This window comes from Natator depressus, chromosome 20 (assembly GCF_965152275.1).
Source record: "Natator depressus isolate rNatDep1 chromosome 20, rNatDep2.hap1, whole genome shotgun sequence".
Lineage (NCBI taxonomy): Eukaryota > Metazoa > Chordata > Testudines > Cheloniidae > Natator > Natator depressus.
Genome location: NC_134253.1, coordinates 22608527 through 22625973, shown reverse-complemented (window position 1 = coordinate 22625973; position 17447 = coordinate 22608527). Strand labels below are relative to the sequence as shown.

General features: G+C 58.5%; 2 protein-coding genes across 3 annotated transcripts in view; one reads left to right on the top strand and one right to left on the bottom strand.

Annotated features, from left to right (window-relative positions):
• The first annotated feature begins 2174 nt into the window (after positions 1 to 2174).
• Positions 2175 to 4498, top strand: NDUFB7 (NADH:ubiquinone oxidoreductase subunit B7). The gene is made up of 3 exons (XM_074934752.1): positions 2175 to 2354; positions 3288 to 3456; positions 4323 to 4498. The coding sequence occupies exons 1-3, from the start codon at positions 2243 to 2245 to the stop codon at positions 4408 to 4410; spliced, it is 369 nt and encodes a 122-aa protein (XP_074790853.1). The 5' UTR covers positions 2175 to 2242; the 3' UTR covers positions 4411 to 4498.
• A 2720-nt stretch (positions 4499 to 7218) lies between these two features.
• TECR (trans-2,3-enoyl-CoA reductase) overlaps positions 7219 to 17447 on the bottom strand; it is a 47923-nt gene continuing 37694 nt past the window's right edge. For both annotated transcript variants that reach the window (XM_074934751.1, XM_074934750.1), the window contains 10 exons: positions 16769 to 16813; positions 16159 to 16262; positions 15960 to 16075; positions 15195 to 15300; positions 14966 to 15038; positions 13272 to 13315; positions 12854 to 12911; positions 11788 to 11876; positions 9420 to 9465; positions 7219 to 8274 (listed from right to left, as the gene is read on the bottom strand). In XM_074934751.1, coding sequence (XP_074790852.1) covers positions 8147 to 8274; positions 9420 to 9465; positions 11788 to 11876; positions 12854 to 12911; positions 13272 to 13315; positions 14966 to 15038; positions 15195 to 15300; positions 15960 to 16075; positions 16159 to 16262; positions 16769 to 16813 — 809 coding nt within the window. In that variant the 3' untranslated portion in view covers positions 7219 to 8146. The remainder of the gene's footprint in view (positions 8275 to 9419; positions 9466 to 11787; positions 11877 to 12853; positions 12912 to 13271; positions 13316 to 14965; positions 15039 to 15194; positions 15301 to 15959; positions 16076 to 16158; positions 16263 to 16768; positions 16814 to 17447) is intronic.

The following is a 17447-nucleotide window of genomic DNA, read 5'->3' as shown; positions in this document are numbered from 1 at the left end:
CTGAAGTGCCAAGCTGCCAGGGAAAACGGGCTTAGAGGTAGTCTTAGCACATGAGGTGGCAGTTCCCAATGGGGTTTCTGTGACCCAACCCATCACAACCTCCTCTAATGGCACCTCAGTCTGGGACAGCTCCTCAGATTTGTCACCTAAAAAGAAGGGCTTGGGTTTGGGAATCTCCCTCAAATTCTCAGCCGTGAAGACCGACACAAAGAATTCATTTAGTTTCTCCGCAATGCCCTTATCGTCCTTGAGTGCTCCTTTAGCATCTCGATCATCCAGCGGCTCCACTGGTGGTTTAGCCGGCTTCCTGCTTCTGAGGTACTTAAAAAAAAAATTGTTGTTATTTTTTGAGTCTTTGGCTAGCTGTTCTTCAAATTATTTTTTGGCCTTCCTAATTATATTTTTACATTTCACTTGCCAGAGCGAACAGAATGTTGGGAATCATTAAGAAAGGGGTAGATAATAAGACAGAAAATTTTTAGCTCTATATAAATCCATAGTACGCCCACATCTTGAATACTGCATGTAGATGTGGTCGCCCCATCTCAAAAAAGATATATTGGAATTGGAAAAGGTTCAGAAAAGGGCAATAAAAATGATTAGGGGCATGGTAGGCTGTGAGGAGAGATTAATAAGACTGGGCCTTTTCAGCTTGGAAAAGAGACAATTAATGGGGGACATGATTGAGGTCTATAAAATCATGACTGATGTGGAGAAAGTAAATAAGGAAGTGTTATTTACTCCTTCTCATAACATGAGAACTAAAGGTCACCAAATGAAATTAATAGGCAACAGGTTGAAAACAAACAAAAGGAAGTATTTCTTCACACAACACACAGTCAACTTGTGGAACTCCTTGCCAGAGGATGTTGTGAAGGCCAAGACTATAACAGGGTTCAAAAAAGAACTAGATAAATTCATGGAGGATAGGTCCATCAATGGCTATTAGCCAGGATGGTGCAGGAATGGTGTCCCTAGCCTCTGTTTGCCCGAAGCTGGGAATGAGCGACACTTGATGTTGACCTGTTCTGTTCATTCCCTCTGAGGCACCTGGCACTGGCCACTGTCAGAAAACAGGATACTGGGCTAAATGGACCTTTGGTCTGACCCAATATTGCCGTTCTTATTCTATGTACCGTTTATGCTCCTTTCTATTTTACTCAGTAGGATTTAACTTCCACTTTTTAAAGGTTGCTCTTTTGCCTCTAATTGCTTCTTTTACTTCGCTGTTCAGCCACAGTGGCTCTTTTTTGGTCCTCTTACTATGGTTTTTAATTTGGAGGTATACATGTAAGTTGAGCCTCTATCATGGCGTCTTTAAAAAGTTTCCATGCAGCTTGCAGGGATTTCACTTTTGGCACTATACCTTTTAACTTCTGTTTAACCAGCTTCCTCATTTTTGTGTAGTTCCCGTTTCTGAAATTAAATGCTACCATGGTGGGCTGCTCCGGTGTTTTCCCCACCACAGGGATGTTCAATTTTATTATATTGTGGTCAGTATTACCAGTGGTTCAGGTTTATTCACCTCTTGGACCAGATCCTCTGCTCCATCTAGAACTAAATCAAGAATTGCCTCCCCTCTTGTGCGTCCCAGGGCTAGCTGCTCCAAGAAGCAGCCATGTAAGGTGTCAAGAAACTTTGTCTCTGCACCCCGTCCTGAGGTGACATGTACCCAGCCAATCTGGGGCTAGCTGACATTTATTAGGTGTATTACGGTAGGGCCCCGTCGTGCTCGGCGCTGTGCATTGTTTATTAGGTGCACTGTGGTCGCGCTAGGCGCTGTACATACACAGACGGGGAGGGGTCCCAGCACGGGCAGCAGGCGGACACTGGCGGAGGCTGGGGAACAGGCCCCCCTTGGGCCTCACCCATCGGGAGGCCCATGTCTTACCCCAGAAGCTGTGGCAGCCAATAGAATGTTACATGCAAATTTCCCCCCAGCAGAAGGGTGGTGATTGGCTGAGGTGTCCCTGCTCCTGGCGAACGGGAACACACCCTCCGGGGGACCCACGCGCCGGAGGGAGGGGCAGGAGCAGGGGTCCCAGGGGAAAAGAGGCGGGGCGAACAGAGGGCCCGCCCCCACGACGACATCGGCCAGAAACCGGAAATCCTCCCTCCCCTATCTAGGAACTGCCCGGTGAACTCTCTGGTACTGGGGGGCGGAGCCGTCTCGTCACGTCCGGTTCCGGGTGGGGGGGAAGTGCTTCCGCGGCGGCGCGGCCCCGAGGTGACCGCGGCGGGCATGGGGGCGCACCTGGCTCGGCGCTACCTGGGCGGCGAGGACGTGGAGCCGGACCCGCTCCGCATGCCGAGCTTCGACCCGGGGCTGGGCTTCGCGGAGCGCAAGGAGCGGGGTGAGCCCGGGGCACGGCGGCCCGGCCCCGCCCCTTCGCCACTGGCCCCGCCTTCCCGGGGGGGGCTCAGACCCCCCACCCCCTCAAGCTCAGAGGCCCGGGGGGCGGGGGCCGGGGTGAGCCCCGGGGGGAGGGGCCGGGGTGAGCCAGGCGGGCTGGGAGGTTCAGGGACCGAGGGCGGAGCCCCCTGATTCGAGCTGGGAGTAGCCCGTGGGGGTCCCGCCTGCACCGGCCCGGAGCATGGGGAGCAGGAGAAGGGAGCCGATGTCGCCAATGTAGGGCCCTAATGTGTGGGGGCGGGAGCCTCCCGCAGGGCTCTGTCCTTGCTGCGGGGGAGGCTGGTGCCATTGAGCCTGTAGGGTCAGCGGATCCCCCTTCACCCCTTGTTCTGGGTGAGTGTTTGACAGCTGCCTTGCCCCACCCCAGAGGTGGCCGCGTTTCAACACTGGAGGAGCGTCTGAACTGCCTGTTACAAGGGTCAATCAGCGCTCTGCGTTGAAAGGACCGGTGTAAACCCAAGATCTTTACAGAGGGCAGCCGAACCCCGTCCTGTGTGTCGAGGCATCGATCCTGAGACAAGTATAAATAATAATCCGTGTAATTGAAATGGAGAGAGAGAGAGAGAGCTTGGAGCCAAAGACTCCTGACTTGTATCCCTAGCTCTCCCTCTGTGAGCCTGGACAAGTTGCTTCCTCTCCCCGTGCCTCAGTTTCCCCATGGGGCTTCATCAGAAGGGCTCATGTATAGGGCATTCAGAGTCCCACTCTGTGCCCGATCCACGTAGGAGGCAGCTGTTACGGGCCCCACTGTGGAGCCTGGCTTTTTGCCCAGGAGGTGGGGGGACGCTGGTGTTTTTAGCTCTGGAGGTCGCAGGTTCAGTTCCCACGTCCTGCTCCCAGCCTCACCTCTGCCCCTCCTCTCTGTCCCCCGCAGTGATGGTAGCGACGCAGCAGCAGATGAATGACGCTCAGCTGCCCCTGGATCAGCGCGACTACTGCGCCCACTACCTCATCAAGCTGATGAAGTGCAAGCGCGATAACTTCCCCAACTTCCTGGCCTGCCAGCACGAGCGGCACGACTGGGACTACTGCGAGCACCTTGAGTACGAGGCCACCTGTGCCGGGGAGCTCCTGGCACCATCCACAGGCTACTCCGATCCCAGGGCCACAGAGCTGGGGGTGGCAGCCCTAGGGGTAGAGAGAGGCAGCATGGCCTAGTGGAGAGAGCACAAAGGAGACCAGGGTTCCATTCCCAGCTCTGCCACTGACGTCCTGGGTGACCTGGGGCAAACTGGCCTCCTTTGCATGGTATTTTGAGATCTACTGATGAAAGGTGCTGCCAGAGCTAGGTGTGATTGGCACCTGCCCTTCCCACATAGGGTATTAAGCCTAAGAATGTGCTGATGGTCCCCAGTAACCAGCTACGGCAGGGGTTTAGCACAGAAATAAACTGTCCCCTCCCTCCCTCTTTGCAGAAGCCATCTCAGAATGCAGCATTCTGGGCCATTGCTGATTCCCTGGGCCCCACTGATATGGCTAACCCTGCAGGATGGTGATGAAACACATGTGTAGGGCCCTTCCCACAGAGGGTCAAGCCCTGGGCCAGGGCTGAGTAGACCCCAGGGAGTGAAGGGAGGGGTACTACATGGAACGTGGTTATGTGGTTGGCCTGGCTGTGTCACCGTGGGGATTGTGGGTTGGAGGAGGGATCTGGAGGTGGAAGATTTGGGGCAGAGGATTGTGGGGGGTGGAGGGGCCAGAGATCACAGGATTGGTTTAAAGCAGCGAACCTAATTTCAGGGAGCCCCCCCCAGCAAGTGGGACAAACAGCTCTGAGATCTGCCTGTACCTAATGCAGAGTGTGCCAGCCTACCCCTGCAGTGTGGGGTGCAGCATGCCGGGGCAGGGGCTTGCTTCTAATGGAGATGCAGGTGGACCCCCCCCCGACTAGTGTCTCCTCTCCCCCCAGCTACGTGATGCGTATGAAGGAATTTGAGCGGGAGCGGCGCTTGCTGGTGAGGAAGAAGAGGCTGGAGCAGGAGGGGGCTGGAGCATAGCAAAGCCCCGTGTCCCCATCCACGTGAGAGGCTGGAGGAATCCTCTACTTGTGTCATATGTAAGGGAATAAATAATGGCTTGTCTGCATCTGGATCTGGAGTGGTGACTGGAGTGGGGTGAGCAGGGCAGGGCATGAGCGCATATCACACTGAGGCTGTAATGCCCCATCACTGCAGGTGCTGGTAGGGATGGGGAAGCCAGGTCCAAACCTGAAGACGCTCTGAAGCTGGTCCAGGAGAGATTACCTCAGTCACCCTGAAGTTATGGGGAGCAGAGAGCGGTGGCATTTCCTAGTGGTTAGAGTGGGAGGAGCCAGGACTCCTGGGCTACGTTCCCATTAAGCTGCGTGGCCACGCAGCTGCCTGTTAAACCCTGTGCAGAGGCTCAGGGCTGTGGTGGGGAGAGGTGCTCGTCCACGCCGGCCCCAGCACAGCCCTGCCTGGGGCGAGGCGCCCCTCCCCGCTGGCTCCAGCAGACCTGCCCTGGACTTGCCGTGGCCGAGGCGCCCCTCGCTTGGCCCAGCCCAGCCCTGCCACGAGCTGCTGCAGCAAGAGAGGGCTGAGGGGAGTCCTCTCTCCTCACCGTAGCCTGGGGGCAGCCTGCACCCCGAAGCCCTCACCCCCGCAACCCTCTGCCCCAGCCCTGAGCCCCCTCCCACACTCCAAAGTGCTTGGCCCCACCCCCACATTAATTTTATGTGCACCAATATGAAGGTGATAGTCACATGTCACCTCCATATTGGTGCACATAACAAAATTCATTCTGCACATGGACATAAAAAATTAGAGGGAACACTGCTCCTGGGTTCTGTTCCTGCTCTGGGAGGGGGACAGGGTCTAGTGACTAGAGCCAGGAGTCCCTGGGCTACCCCCTCTCCCCTCAGTGAGGGGGTGATGCTCTGCTCCCTCCCAGGGTTGGAGTGCGTGTGGTTGCGACACGTGTAAAGCACCCTCTGGCTGCCTCAGCACTGATGAGCTCTGCTGGGCTCAGACGCACTCGTGCTCTTTGCTGTGAGTTCCAGCTCCCACAGGCACTTGGCTCAGTTCCTGCCCTGGCAGCCAGTGCTGGGAATCTACCCGCAGCCTGGAGCCTGCTCAGACTCGCTCCCTGCTCTCCATGCAGGGAACCTTTGGACTGAGGCCATGTCTACACTGCATGCACTGCCATGGCACAGCTCCCGTAGTGTCGACATGCACTAAAGCCAAGGAAGGGTTTTATGGCACCCATCTCGCTAAGTGACAGTCACGCTAGCTGTGTCCACAGCGGGGGTTAGGTTGGCACAGCTCTGACACAGGGGGGTGGATTTGTCACACCCCAAGCCCAGCTTCCCTTGCCCCTCGAGGGCATATGGGGGCAGCATGCTGTCAGCTGCTCTGGAGAGCCTAGGGTGTGCTGCACCTGCCCAGGGGACTATTTTCTTGCTTCCCTGCCCCTGCCATGGCCTTGGAGAAATGTCTGCCAGCAGCAGAGGGCAGAGCTAGGCTTGCTTCAGCCCAAGTGCCTAGTCTCTGCTGCTGCTGTTGTGTGCAAAGAAGCCAGAGCTGCCCCTCCCCAGCTGTGCTGCATGGCTGGGTGCAGGGGGAAGGGAGGCATGGGTGGCACCAGCCATGGCTGCACCTGGCCCTTAAGTAGGGCACAGTGCCTGCTGTTCAGTGGCAGGGGGAGTGGCCATGCAAAGAGCACCCCACACATGCCTAGAGCCCAGCTGATCCCCTCTGTAGAGGTGGGGGGAAGCACTGAGACGTGGCTGGGCAGAGGCTGGCTTGGTTTATTGCTGTGTCTTGGACAGGGAGAACCATCCTGGACACACGCTTTGGGAGAGGCTCGCTGCAGCTCCTGTGCTAGGGCAGGGCCATTTTCAGTCCTACTTGCGTAGTGGTTGCTGGGGGGGGGGGCGGCTAGCTGGAGCTAAGACACTAGTTCAGCTGTCCAAATCAGAGCCACGATGGGACAAAACAGCGGCCCAAGGAAGCGAGCCTGGCTCACAGCAAGGAATCCTGGGCACAGGGGCCATGATGCATTCATGCTGCAATGGAAGGTGTAGTGGCACCCAGGGAGGCCCCTGTCCTAGGTGCAGTCCCCCTGGGAGACTCAGAGCTCCAGGTGTAGCCATTCAGAGAGGAAGAGCCTGGCCCCTGGCCAGTCTCTGCCCTCCCTGACCCCTTGCCCCATTGGTTTCTCTCCTGGGGACCCCAGAGCCTTCCCCAGGACTCCTCTCAGTGATGGGTTACTTAGCCCAGCCCTCCCCCCAGGGGCCTGTGCCTTGTCCAACATGCACCAAGCCCCCAGGGTAGGGAAAGACCAGCTCTTTAGGGCTACCCCTCACTCCCCAGCAATCACACAAAGTAAGAGCAAAGGAGACAGAAGCTGCCAAGGAGCCAGTGCAGGAGGGAGCTGAAGGGCCTCACCCCACGTCTTTATTAGAATAGCCTGCTCTAGCCCCTGCCATCCCGGCAGAGCCAGGCCTGAGCTACAGCCTGGGACTACGGGCCAGGGCGGCCGCTCAGCAGCACGGGGAAGGATGGAACAGAAGAGTGGTACAAAAGAAAACACTTTACTGTGCTTACAATTAACGGTGCTGGCTTGAGTCAAGCAGCTGCCATCTGAGCTCCCCCACACAGCCCTGCTACTGTGCCTCAATCCTGCCCCTGCTGCCCTGCCAGTGCCCCTCAATCTTGACCTGCTGCCCCTTGCTTTCCCTACACAATAGTGCTGTTACCCTTCCCTTTTCTCTTGTCACCCCACTCCTGGCTCAGTTCTGCCCCACACCACCCCCACCTACCAACCTGCCTTAGTCCTGACTCCTGCTTGTCCCAGCATGAGACCCTGGAGCACCATTCTAAACAGACTGATCTGTAAACTCGCTGCCCAGGGGGCCTGCTCCAGGCCTGATGCCCTTAACACCTGGGCCAGCAGAGCACAGGGGAAAGGCAGCCTGGGGCTGGGGGACTGACCAGACCCTGCCAGCCTCAGCTACCATCCTGCCCTCTTTCCATCAGCCTGGGGTGCAGGGTAGAAGCCAGAGCCCAGCTGTGTCTTGCAGCAGCCCCCTGGCAGCTTTCGAAGGAGAGGAGTGCTGAACAGGGCCCATGCCTCAGCCCAGCACTCGCCCCCGAGGCCCTGCCATGGAGATGTGACCCAGGAAAGGAGTGGTCTTCCTGCTCAGGAGCCTGAAATGAGGCACCTATGATCCTGAGCTGATACCTGGAGAAGGGGCCTGGTCTCCAGTGGGGCTGAGCACCTGCCACTCCCACCAGCTCCACTGGGGGCACAAGCGCTCAGCTCCTCTGGGATCAGGCTGCATTGGCAGGTGCCTAGGGCCAGGGTTAGATGCCTGAGGTTAGGCCAGAGTCCTTCCTCCAGGCCACAGCTCTGAGTGGTTGCATCCAGCCAGAGGCAGCTGCAGCTTCTCCCTGGGTTAGTTTCCAGTTAGGCAGGGCTGTAGATCTGGGCTCTCTGGGCCCCAGACGCTGGGTGCATGGTGCAGTTGGAGGAGAGCATGGGAACTGGCTCTGAGCAGGGCTTGGATGTTGGCTTCCCTGGGGGAGTGGGGCCAGCCCCCACGGGAGCACAGGGGCAGCTGCAGAAACCCCAGCAGCGAGGAGGGTGAGAGTTTGCACAGCTTCCCCCGAGCCCTGTGGCAGCTGGCCAGATGAGGGGTGCAGAGACCCCCGTGGGGAGTGGGCTCCTCCCTGGACTGCACCAATACACAAAGCCCCAGCAGCCCCTGGCAGCTCAGAGCAGGAAGGGGACGATAGGCGAGCGCAGGGGTGGGTAGTCCCGGAACTCCTTCAGGTAGCTGCGGTGCTTCCCCTTCGCCCAAATGGTCATTTGGATGAAGCCGACCAGAGAGAACAGGGCCACTGTGAGCAGAGAGGAAAGTGGTGAGGAATCGGGGGGGGCACTCCCTTGGCCCCCCCAGCATCACCCCCACCCTACAGTCCTGAGGGGACCCTACTCCAGGGGTTGGGTAGGTAAACAGGACCTTGCGGGTCAGCTCTCCCCTTGCCAGGGGGGTTGGCACAACTGCGTGCCCTGCTCCTGTCGGCCACCGCCACCTCCCTGTGCTGTGCGGGCACCGAGGAGTCACAGCACCTCTCACATTGCAGCAGGGGCTGGCAGGACCCAGGTACACAGTCATGGTGCCCTGGGCCCAGCTGAGTCAGCCTGGAGGCGGCAGCAACACTGACTCAGGTTCAATGGGAAGGGTCAGGTTGGAAAAACGACTAGACCCACTTGGGCTTGGCTCTGGTTCGGCTCGGATGTAAAATGAGAGCTGCCCCCTTGGGCCAGCCCCTACCACTGGCTCCCCTCCTCCTCCCACCAAAGGGACTAAAAACCAGATGTTGACAAGATGTGGTGCCTGCATTTCCCCAAGGCAGCAGCAGGGGGCTCCCGCCTGATGGGCTGGAGGCCCCTGGGCAGTGCCACTCCTGAGAAAAGGCAGCCAGCAGATGCCAGGAAAAGCAGCTCACAGCAGGGCAAATCATCCAAGAGCCTCAGCTGCAGGGCAGCTCATGCTGCAGTCTTTGCTTCGCCTACTCCCTGCAGATCGGGGCAGGTCCCTCAGTGCTGGGCACCAGGACGAGCCTCGAGCGCAGGAAGCCTAGGGAGGTGGGCTATGAACCCAGCTCATCCTACCAGCCAGAAACTGGGCTGACACCCAACAAACTCCTTGAGTGTGGTCAAGTAGACAGGGCTGGGAATCAGGATTCCTGGATTCTATTCCCCGTCTACAACGACTCCTCAGGCAGGTCCCTTGGCCTGCCTTTGTCTCGGTTTCCCCCTGCGAGAGGGAGATGATCTCTGTGACATGCTGGGAGCCCTACTGCTGGCCATGTAGGGGCTTATTGTTCCCACAGAACAAGTATGGGTGGCCCTGGCAGCAAGAAGGCAAGACCCGCCTGGCCTGTGCCCCTGGACGTTGTGGTGGCCTGTGCCCCTGGACGTTGTGGGGAGACAATGTGGCATCCCCAGGCCCTGGCGCCTTCCCCCACACTGCGCTCACCTGGGAGACACTGGGTCATGATGGCGAAGCCGATCCAGGAGCCCACCTGGAAGAGAAGCAGCTGCAGTTAGTGCTGGGGAAGCCAGGGGCTGGGCAGAAGCCTCCCCCCACATGGCCACAGGGGAGGCCAGGCCCCGGCAAGTGGCGCTCACTCACAGAAAGGGGGCACTCAGTCAAGTTCACTGAGCCATTTGCAGCCAACTGACCAGCCCACATCAGGACTCTTAACGTACCTGACCCTGGGGTGGGGGGGGTGGAATACAATATGAGCTGCGCAATACAAACCCTGGTACACGGGGAAGCGGCCTGGTGATGCTGCCCACTAAGACTCCCTGCACTCGCCTCTACGCGAAATGCCCCTGCCAGGCCCCAGCTCTGACACCTTCATGGGCAGGGAGAATGACCGTGGGAAGATGGACTGGCCTCTGGGTGGGGGCACATCCTGGGCTCCAGCAGGGCACCTCACAGCCTGCTGCCTTGGCCAAGCAGGACTTCACCAGCTAGGCATGCACTTAATGCTGGCAATCCCATCCCAGTGCCCACCTGCTGCCCCTGCCCTGGGCTTCTCCCCCCATCTCTGCCAGTGCCCCTCAAGCCCAACCCAGTCCCCTGCTATCCCAGCTAACGCAGGGCTGTTGTGAGCAGAAGCTGCAGACCCTGTGACACAGAGCAATGCCCCCAGCCACCACGCATTATTAACCCATAGTGCCCCAAGCCGCATGCCCAGAGCATAGGTGGCAGTGGGAGGCAGGGACTCCAGCCCAGCCAGTGAAGTGCTCCCTCCAAATGGGCACAGGCTCAGCACGCCTGCATCAACTGCATTCTCTGTGCGGAGTCTGCTGCGCCTTCCTTTACATGGACTCAAATGGCAGCAGCAATCTCAGACCCTCCTGGGGAGGGGTTGTCCAGCGCTGGGGGTGTGTGTGCCCCCCTGGAGGGGTGACTTAATGCCCAGGGGCTGGAAGGAAAGTGGAGTCAAAGGGGCCAGTTCCCAGGGGGAAATCCTTCGCCCACCCTGTGCCCCCTATGGGGAGGGAGAGGCTAGGGCAGGAATAAGGGTGCTGGGGATGATGGGACTGGCAGGGGGAATTTCACCCCCTCACCTACACCAGGGATCAGGAGAGGGCAGGGCACTCCCCAAGCTGAGATCAGGGCAGCAGGGGGACCTGGTCTCCCCAGCAATGGGGAGTCCCCAGCCCTGGCAGCAGTTGAGTTGGAGGATGGGGTGGCTGGGCACATGCAAGGCGACTGCCAGCCTGGGCAGGGAAAGGTCCCTTCCTGGCAGGTGAGTGGCACTCCAGCAAAAGGACGAGCTCTCAGGAAGCAGAGCCATGCAGGGTGGCGCCTGGAGAACTGACTCATGCCCAACTTTAGGAGTCATGACAGTCAAATTCAGCCCCCCCGAACCCAGCTCTGCCAGGACCTGGGAGCCTAGAGTTGGCTGGAGGTACAGCCCCTGAACACCCAAACCCCTTGTGAGCGTCACCAACACTGCCAAGTTGGAGCTGGCTTCAGGACCGAGGCTTTGCTGGTGGTGTCAGGCTGGGCATTTGCGGCCATTTTGCCTCATCAGCTCCAGGAGCTATGCAGGGCTGGGCCAGGCAGAGCACAGGTGCATGCTAATGGCTGCTGTTGATTTAATAGGAGCGCTGTCCTGCAGGCAGTGGAGTGGGGAGTTCAGCAGGGGGTGCTCTGCTCTCTCAGTCAGGCTGACTCCAGTACAGCACAAGGGGGCGCTGTCCTGCAGGGAGCAGAGTCGGGAGCTCAGCCAGGGGGCATTCTCCCTTCTCAGTCAGGGCTGACCCCGGTGTGGCACTGGGGAGGCTGTCTGACAGGGAGTGGGGTGTGAAGTTGAGTAGGAGGCGCTCTCCCTTCTCAGTCAGGGCTGACCCCAATGTCCTAGTGTAGCACTAGGGGTGCTGTGTCGAGTGAAAGCGAGGTCCCAGCTATTGCTGATCACTGGCACTTTTCCCAGAAGCAGGGCTGTTAACTCCCGGTTACCCGGCCAAATTCAAGTCCTACCACCTTCTGAATTCCCCCTGCAGTTTCAGTTAGACAAGGGCATTTTCCCTAATGGGCTCAGCTGTGTGGCTGTTAAGCCACTGCTGAGTTCCACCCCAGAGACGGTTGCATTTCTGGGGTGAACAGTGACAAGCTCGTTATTAATTAACAGCAAGCAGGAGGCAGGTAGAAGGTCACTTTCTAGCCACCTGTCTCAGGGAAGCAGCTGCAGCTCATGGAGATGCTTCCAATGAGACCAGAAACAAGATCTGTGGGTCGGAGGGGGCAAGTGCCAGGCAGCCCTCGGCTCAGGGAGCCCGCCAGTTCGCTGCAGGCAGGGGGACTGGGGGGGAGGGGGGATACTCACCTCATAGGTATAATTAGGACATGATACTAGCAGGAAGAGCCACGTGAAGGGATTCTTAGTGGGGTATGGGATCTTCCTGGTCTTGGAGCCTGGGAGGGAGAGAAGCAGAAATCCAGCATGGATTTATTTCACATGAACAGTGACACCCCCCCCCGGCCCCACCTCCCAGGGAGCGGAATCAGCTTTCTGGGGGAACACGCAGGCACTGGGAAGACAGCCCTGTCAGACCGTTCTCCAGGGAGATGCTGCTGCAGGACCTCGGGGTCGGGTGTCAGATCTCCAGTCACACACAGGCCAGTGCTTCCTGCAGCCCACTGGAGCCCGAGGCAATGGCATGTTCCCCCATCCCCGCTCTGCTGCACTGGGCACCATCGGGGTGTATCTGACACATGGGGCTGATGGGGCAGTAAAGAGGCAGTGTGCCAGGCTGGCCAGGACTCATTCAGAGAGTTCCCCCACCCCCTCCCCGGCTGCTGGGACTACACAGATCTGGGACAGCCACATCCCGGTCAGGGTGCCACGTCCTGCCCAGAGGGGCTGAGGCCTCCACGGTGCTTGTGCCTGGAGACCGAGGATCTGCCAGCCAGGCTGTTCAGACACTGCTATGAACCAGTCACTGGAGCCACCAGCGTCCAGATGGAGGTGTCCGCACTGGGAGGGCAGGTGTCCTCCGCAACCTGGGAAAGCCGTGGGGGTTTAGAGAGAAACTTGTCTATCGCTGCCTGTCTCTGTCTCTGAGGATGTTTATAGGGGGGCCTGAGGAAGACAGGGGGTTTTCCTCCTGTGTTTCTTACATTAAACGTTCACCAAGACCCCGGGGAGCTGGGAGGACAGAGAGCAAGGACAAGAACCCTCTGTGAACGGGAGCCAGGGGCATGGGGGGGATGGATTTTCACTCAGACTACGCCCTGGACCCAGAGTGCGCTCCCAATCCCCACACCTCAGCCAGGGATACAAGCAGGCCCCACCCCCACCCTCAGGCTGCCCTCGGACTGACCATCCTTGCCCCGTCACCCCTGAGCGACTGAGGCCCTGGGAGGGCCAGCGGAGCCCCACCCCCACTCACCCGCCGGCCGCAGGTTCCGCAGAGCAATGTGAATGGAGAAGTTCCCCAGCTGGCAGAACTGGGGGGGAAGCAGAGGAGCGATCAGTGCCCTGGGTCCCAGCAACCTCCTTTCCTCTCCCTGGCCTGGGGGTTCAACCCCCCTTGCAGTGGCGGCATCCCCCATCAGCTCAGAGGGGCATGGGCCTGGAAGGGCATTGGCCTGGCAGCATTCTCGCAGTGGCAGCACAGAGCTGTGCCACCCACCACCCATCCTCCTGGCACCCTCATCCCTCCCTCTCCCCAGCCCCACACTCTGGCACCCTCATTCCCCCCCATACCTTTGCACACCCTGGGAGTACCCCCCTTGGTACTCCTGCCCAAGCCCAGCTGAGCAGCCTCCTTCCCTGCTTCCCTCCCCGCCACGGCCGGCAGCTCTTACCAGGAATATAATGAGCGCCAGCTTCACCTGCTCGTCTCCGTAGGCTGTGGGGGAGGGGAAGGGCACAGGTCAGCCTGGCACGGGGCGGGGGGGGGGAGGCACTCACATCACGGGGCGCCAGGGGTGAGTTTACAGGGTCAGAGCCTGGCGTCTGTGTAGGCAACGTGCTAGCACACGGTCAGCAGCGGGAGCACATAGCCCTACTGCAATAATGGCTTGGAAAGAAACAAAAATTCATAGCAAGGGTGGATCTGTTAAGTGCCCATGAAAGATACCAGATTAACACCCCTAGGCCCGGTGCACATCCAGAGCCGGGCAGCACGGTGACCTTCCCTGTTCACCCCTCCTCTCTAAGGGTGAGGGCAGTGCAGTCCCAGGGGGCCCTCTTCTTCCAGGGTCAGAGCCAGCTAGAGTAATGGACCTGAGCGAGCAAAGGGGGGTGAAGTCGCTGGGCAGGGGTTATGGTACAAGACGCCGGGGGGGGGGGGGGGGGAAGAGAAGGGAAACAGCTGGACCGCACACTCATCAGTGCATGGAGATGAAGAGAAGGAATCGAGGTCACGGGCTGCTGCAGCAGTGAAGGAAGGTTCAATGGAACGTGACATGCAAAGCAGGAGAGTTTGGGCTTGTTCATGTGGGTTTTTAACCCTTTACGATGCAGGAAGGGACAAAAGGCCTTTAAACAAACAAAACACTGGCTGCTGGTTGTTTTTTACACTAGCAAATCAGGTCTGATTGCCGGGGGGGCTCTGGGGACAGCTGGGGAGCTAGGCAGTTTACGACTAGAGATGCCAAGGAAACGAGACTGAGAGGGAAGCAATTTTTCACCCATTTGTTTAAAATGGACATCGGATTTCAGGGCCAGGAGGAACTGTTCTGCCCATTCAGACTGACCCCTGTCTAACCCAGGCCAGAGACCCTCCCCCCTGCACCAACACCTGGTCCAGAATTTGTGGCCGAGCTAAAGTGGAGCTTTGAGAAACTCATCCAAGATTTGAAGTCTCCACGTTCCACTGAGCGAGCGTTCCAAGGGATAGTTACCCTCCTTGTTAAATGTTTGCACCCTATTTCCAGGCTGAGTTCAGCTACCAGCCATTTATCCTGGCTTGGGCTGTGTTTGCTGTAACGCACAACTATTTAATTAGCACATTTGGGAGAAAACCCCTGTGTTAGCAATGCAGGTCCCTCCAATCAGGGCTGACAGTGCTCCCAACCCACACCTCCAAGTCACCACTAAGTCCTGCAGAGACACAAGCCAGACTAGCCTGAAGCCTGGACTTGCCCAATGTCTCTAAGACCTTGGCTACGCTAAGAAGCTGTGCTAGGGACAGGTCTGCCGGCACAGTGCTGCTAACACAACTATCTCTGCAGCATGTGGTCACACTCAGCTGCTTGTGCGAGCGCCTTGTGACCACACGGTTGTATCAGCAATAGCATGGTGCACGGTGGGTAGGATCCCAGTGTTTTCACGTGCCACGCAGACACACTGCCTTGTGGGAAACAGTGCTGTGCGGCAGCCGCTGTGCATTGTGGGATACCCGCACACCTCTCATGGAATTGGGGGGGCTGAAGCAAGGCAGCGGAAAAGGAAGGACAGCCCTTGACACGATCGGTCTGTGAGAGAGAAGGGCTGGAATCGCATAGCACCCTCTAGGGCACAGAGAGAGGCAAGGCAGCGACGAGGGGTCACTTACTTGGCGGGGTGTACAGCGGGTGGTTGATGTAATACGCCATCCAGGCCGCAAAGCCCCAGTAGTAGGTGCAGTTCTAGAGACAAATCAGGAAATGCTCTTTTAATACAGGCTCCACTAACGAGACGAGTCAAAGGGATCCCCCAGGCAACTGCTGCCCTAGCCCCCTGGCTGGCAGGCCCTGCACATCCCTCACTTTACTTCCCCTGCCCCGCCCCTCCACCCCGCTCACCTTGAAGATGTTACGCAAGGGCATCGTCCCGTGGGAGAACCGATGGACAAAGAGGGTCTCCAGCAGGCGCTTGATGTAGTGGAATGAGTGGCAGATGCAGGCCAGGCTGGAAGGGAGGCACAAGGGTGCTAGTGGGTACCAGTGCCACTGGGATACGGGCTGGGGGTACGTTCCCCCCTATGGAATTGTTCTGAGCTGGTAAGTCCCCTGCGTCCCACCAGAGAGCACCTGCCAGATCCCCTGAAGGCTCCTCCCCAGCACGACTGGACAGGGGCCGTGCTGGAGCCTAAAGCAGACCACCCTTGATGAGCCACAAGGAGATGCTCTGGGGGTCCTAAACTGTTCCCTCCTGCCAGGAATCAACTGAGTTTCCAGTGCAACAGCTCAGAGCACTTGCCAGTCCCTAGTCCCCCTCCAAGGCCTGTCCATGTGCTGAATATCCAGTGGCTGCAATGACAGCCAGATCCCAGACTGCCTGAAGAGGCTGGCAGGGAATCTGACGGGCACTGCATCCCTGTAGGGGTGAGATTTTCTCTCCCCACTCATCCCACTCTGGAGAGGAGGCCAATCCAGGGGCTGCAGGCCTGGCCTGGGAGGAACGGCCCCTCCAGGAGTGGGATGCACGTCCCATCTGTTTGTTTTCCTAGGACTCAGGTTTTCTACAGGGTCTCTGCCCCCAACAGCTCAGGAGAAGGCCCAGATCCCAGGGCACAGCTCCAGCACAGGCTAAGCAGACGCAGCGACGGGCTCCCGGCCAGTACTCACTGCACGACCGAGTGCTTGCTGGAGGTGAAGTCATACTTGGGGCCATAGATGAAGGGCACTCGGAAGTAGAAGAGCAGGTAGATAAGCAGGGACCCAGCATACTCGGTGAGAAAGACCTGAAAGGCAGAGTGTGCTGTGAGCACAGGGGGGTGTCTATGGGCAGCGGGGCTCTCTCAGGCAGACCTGTGTCACTGCTCACCGTCACCCAGCTGATCTGTGCACCCAGGTCCCGGAAGTACAGTGTGGCTGTGGTGCCCACCGGCAGGTTCTGTAGCACGTCCTCATCCTTCAGGGACTTCCCCTCTGGAAGGAGAGCGGAGACTCAGAGAGGACAATGGGCGGAGGGGGTCCAACCGGGACGCCGATGCAATATGTTAACCCTGGCATCGGTTCCATGGCAATGTGCCCGAGTGATCCCAGCCCCCTGAAACACGGCCCTGCTCTCCTGTTTGCTGTAGCACAGCGACACCCCCATGAAAAGCCATTTGGAGAATGGACCAAAGCCCCTGCTGCAGGGCAGAGCACTCTGATCCTGGAGGTTCGCGCTCCCCTGCATACAAGCTGGGAAGCCCACGGGGCCCTTCCCCAGAAGTCTGGGTCTTCCTAGAGCCCTAGTCCTTTGGTGGTCGATCAGATCTCTCACCCTTTGGAACAGCGTCAGCACCTGCCCCACAGACCCCTGTGGCTCGTGTTCCCCTCAGGCCCTTTTCCCCACCCATGGGGCGCACGATGAGCAGCAGCAGCAGAGAGGTGTGCCTGGGAACAGACGCGGCGAGAGCTGTCAGAACCCACATGGCGCTCTAACTTACTGGGGTCAAGGCGGAGGGACTGTCGGGCTGGGTACCACTGGGGATCTGCGGAGAGAAAAGCAGAGACAATGGCATCACCCCTGTGGCTCCAAATCCCTGACTCTGCCAACTGATCGGCACCAAACCACGCTGCTGTTATGGAGATAAGTCTACCCACGCAGAGACTCACGAGGCTGAGCTGGGCCTTCAGGCACCTTGCTAAGGGCAGAAGGCGACAGGCTGGCTCCTGCCTTGGTGGCTCCCGCTGTTGATGGGTCGCCAAGCCCATTGCCCAAGCACTGAAATGCCAGGGTGATGCCCCCCCAGCCAGTACAAGGCCCAGGCGCCTGCTATGCCCCATTTTGAGGACTTCTGTGGGACACATGCATTGCCTACACTTTGTGCTGGCCCGCTGCACAGGAGGAATTTCACTCAGCGATCTCAGGGCCTAGACGCTGTGGTGACGGGCGCACTACGAACACCGCAAGCTGCAGAGGTTTCTCACCACCCACTCAGAAGCTGGTCAAAGTCTGCCATCATAAACTGGCTGTTGGCGGAAAATTGGATTTTTGACTGAACAAAATTTTTCAGAAGTGGCGGCTTCCCGTGGGAAACTGTTTTTTCTTACGCTCCCCCTTACCACTCCGAATACTCGATACCTTCCTGAGCTCGTGGGCATACAGCACAGCCTGTTCCACCG

Bases quoted from the DNA above. Each gene is read 5' to 3' on its own strand.
- NDUFB7 (XM_074934752.1), top strand. From the start codon at position 2,243: ATGGGGGCGCACCTGGCTCGGCGCTACCTGGGCGGCGAGGACGTGGAG. The intron at 2,355-3,287 runs GTGAGCCCGGGG...TGTCCCCCGCAG, and splicing joins CGCGGAGCGCAAGGAGCGGG to TGATGGTAGCGACGCAGCAG. The intron at 3,457-4,322 runs GTACGAGGCCAC...CTCTCCCCCCAG, and splicing joins GACTACTGCGAGCACCTTGA to CTACGTGATGCGTATGAAGG.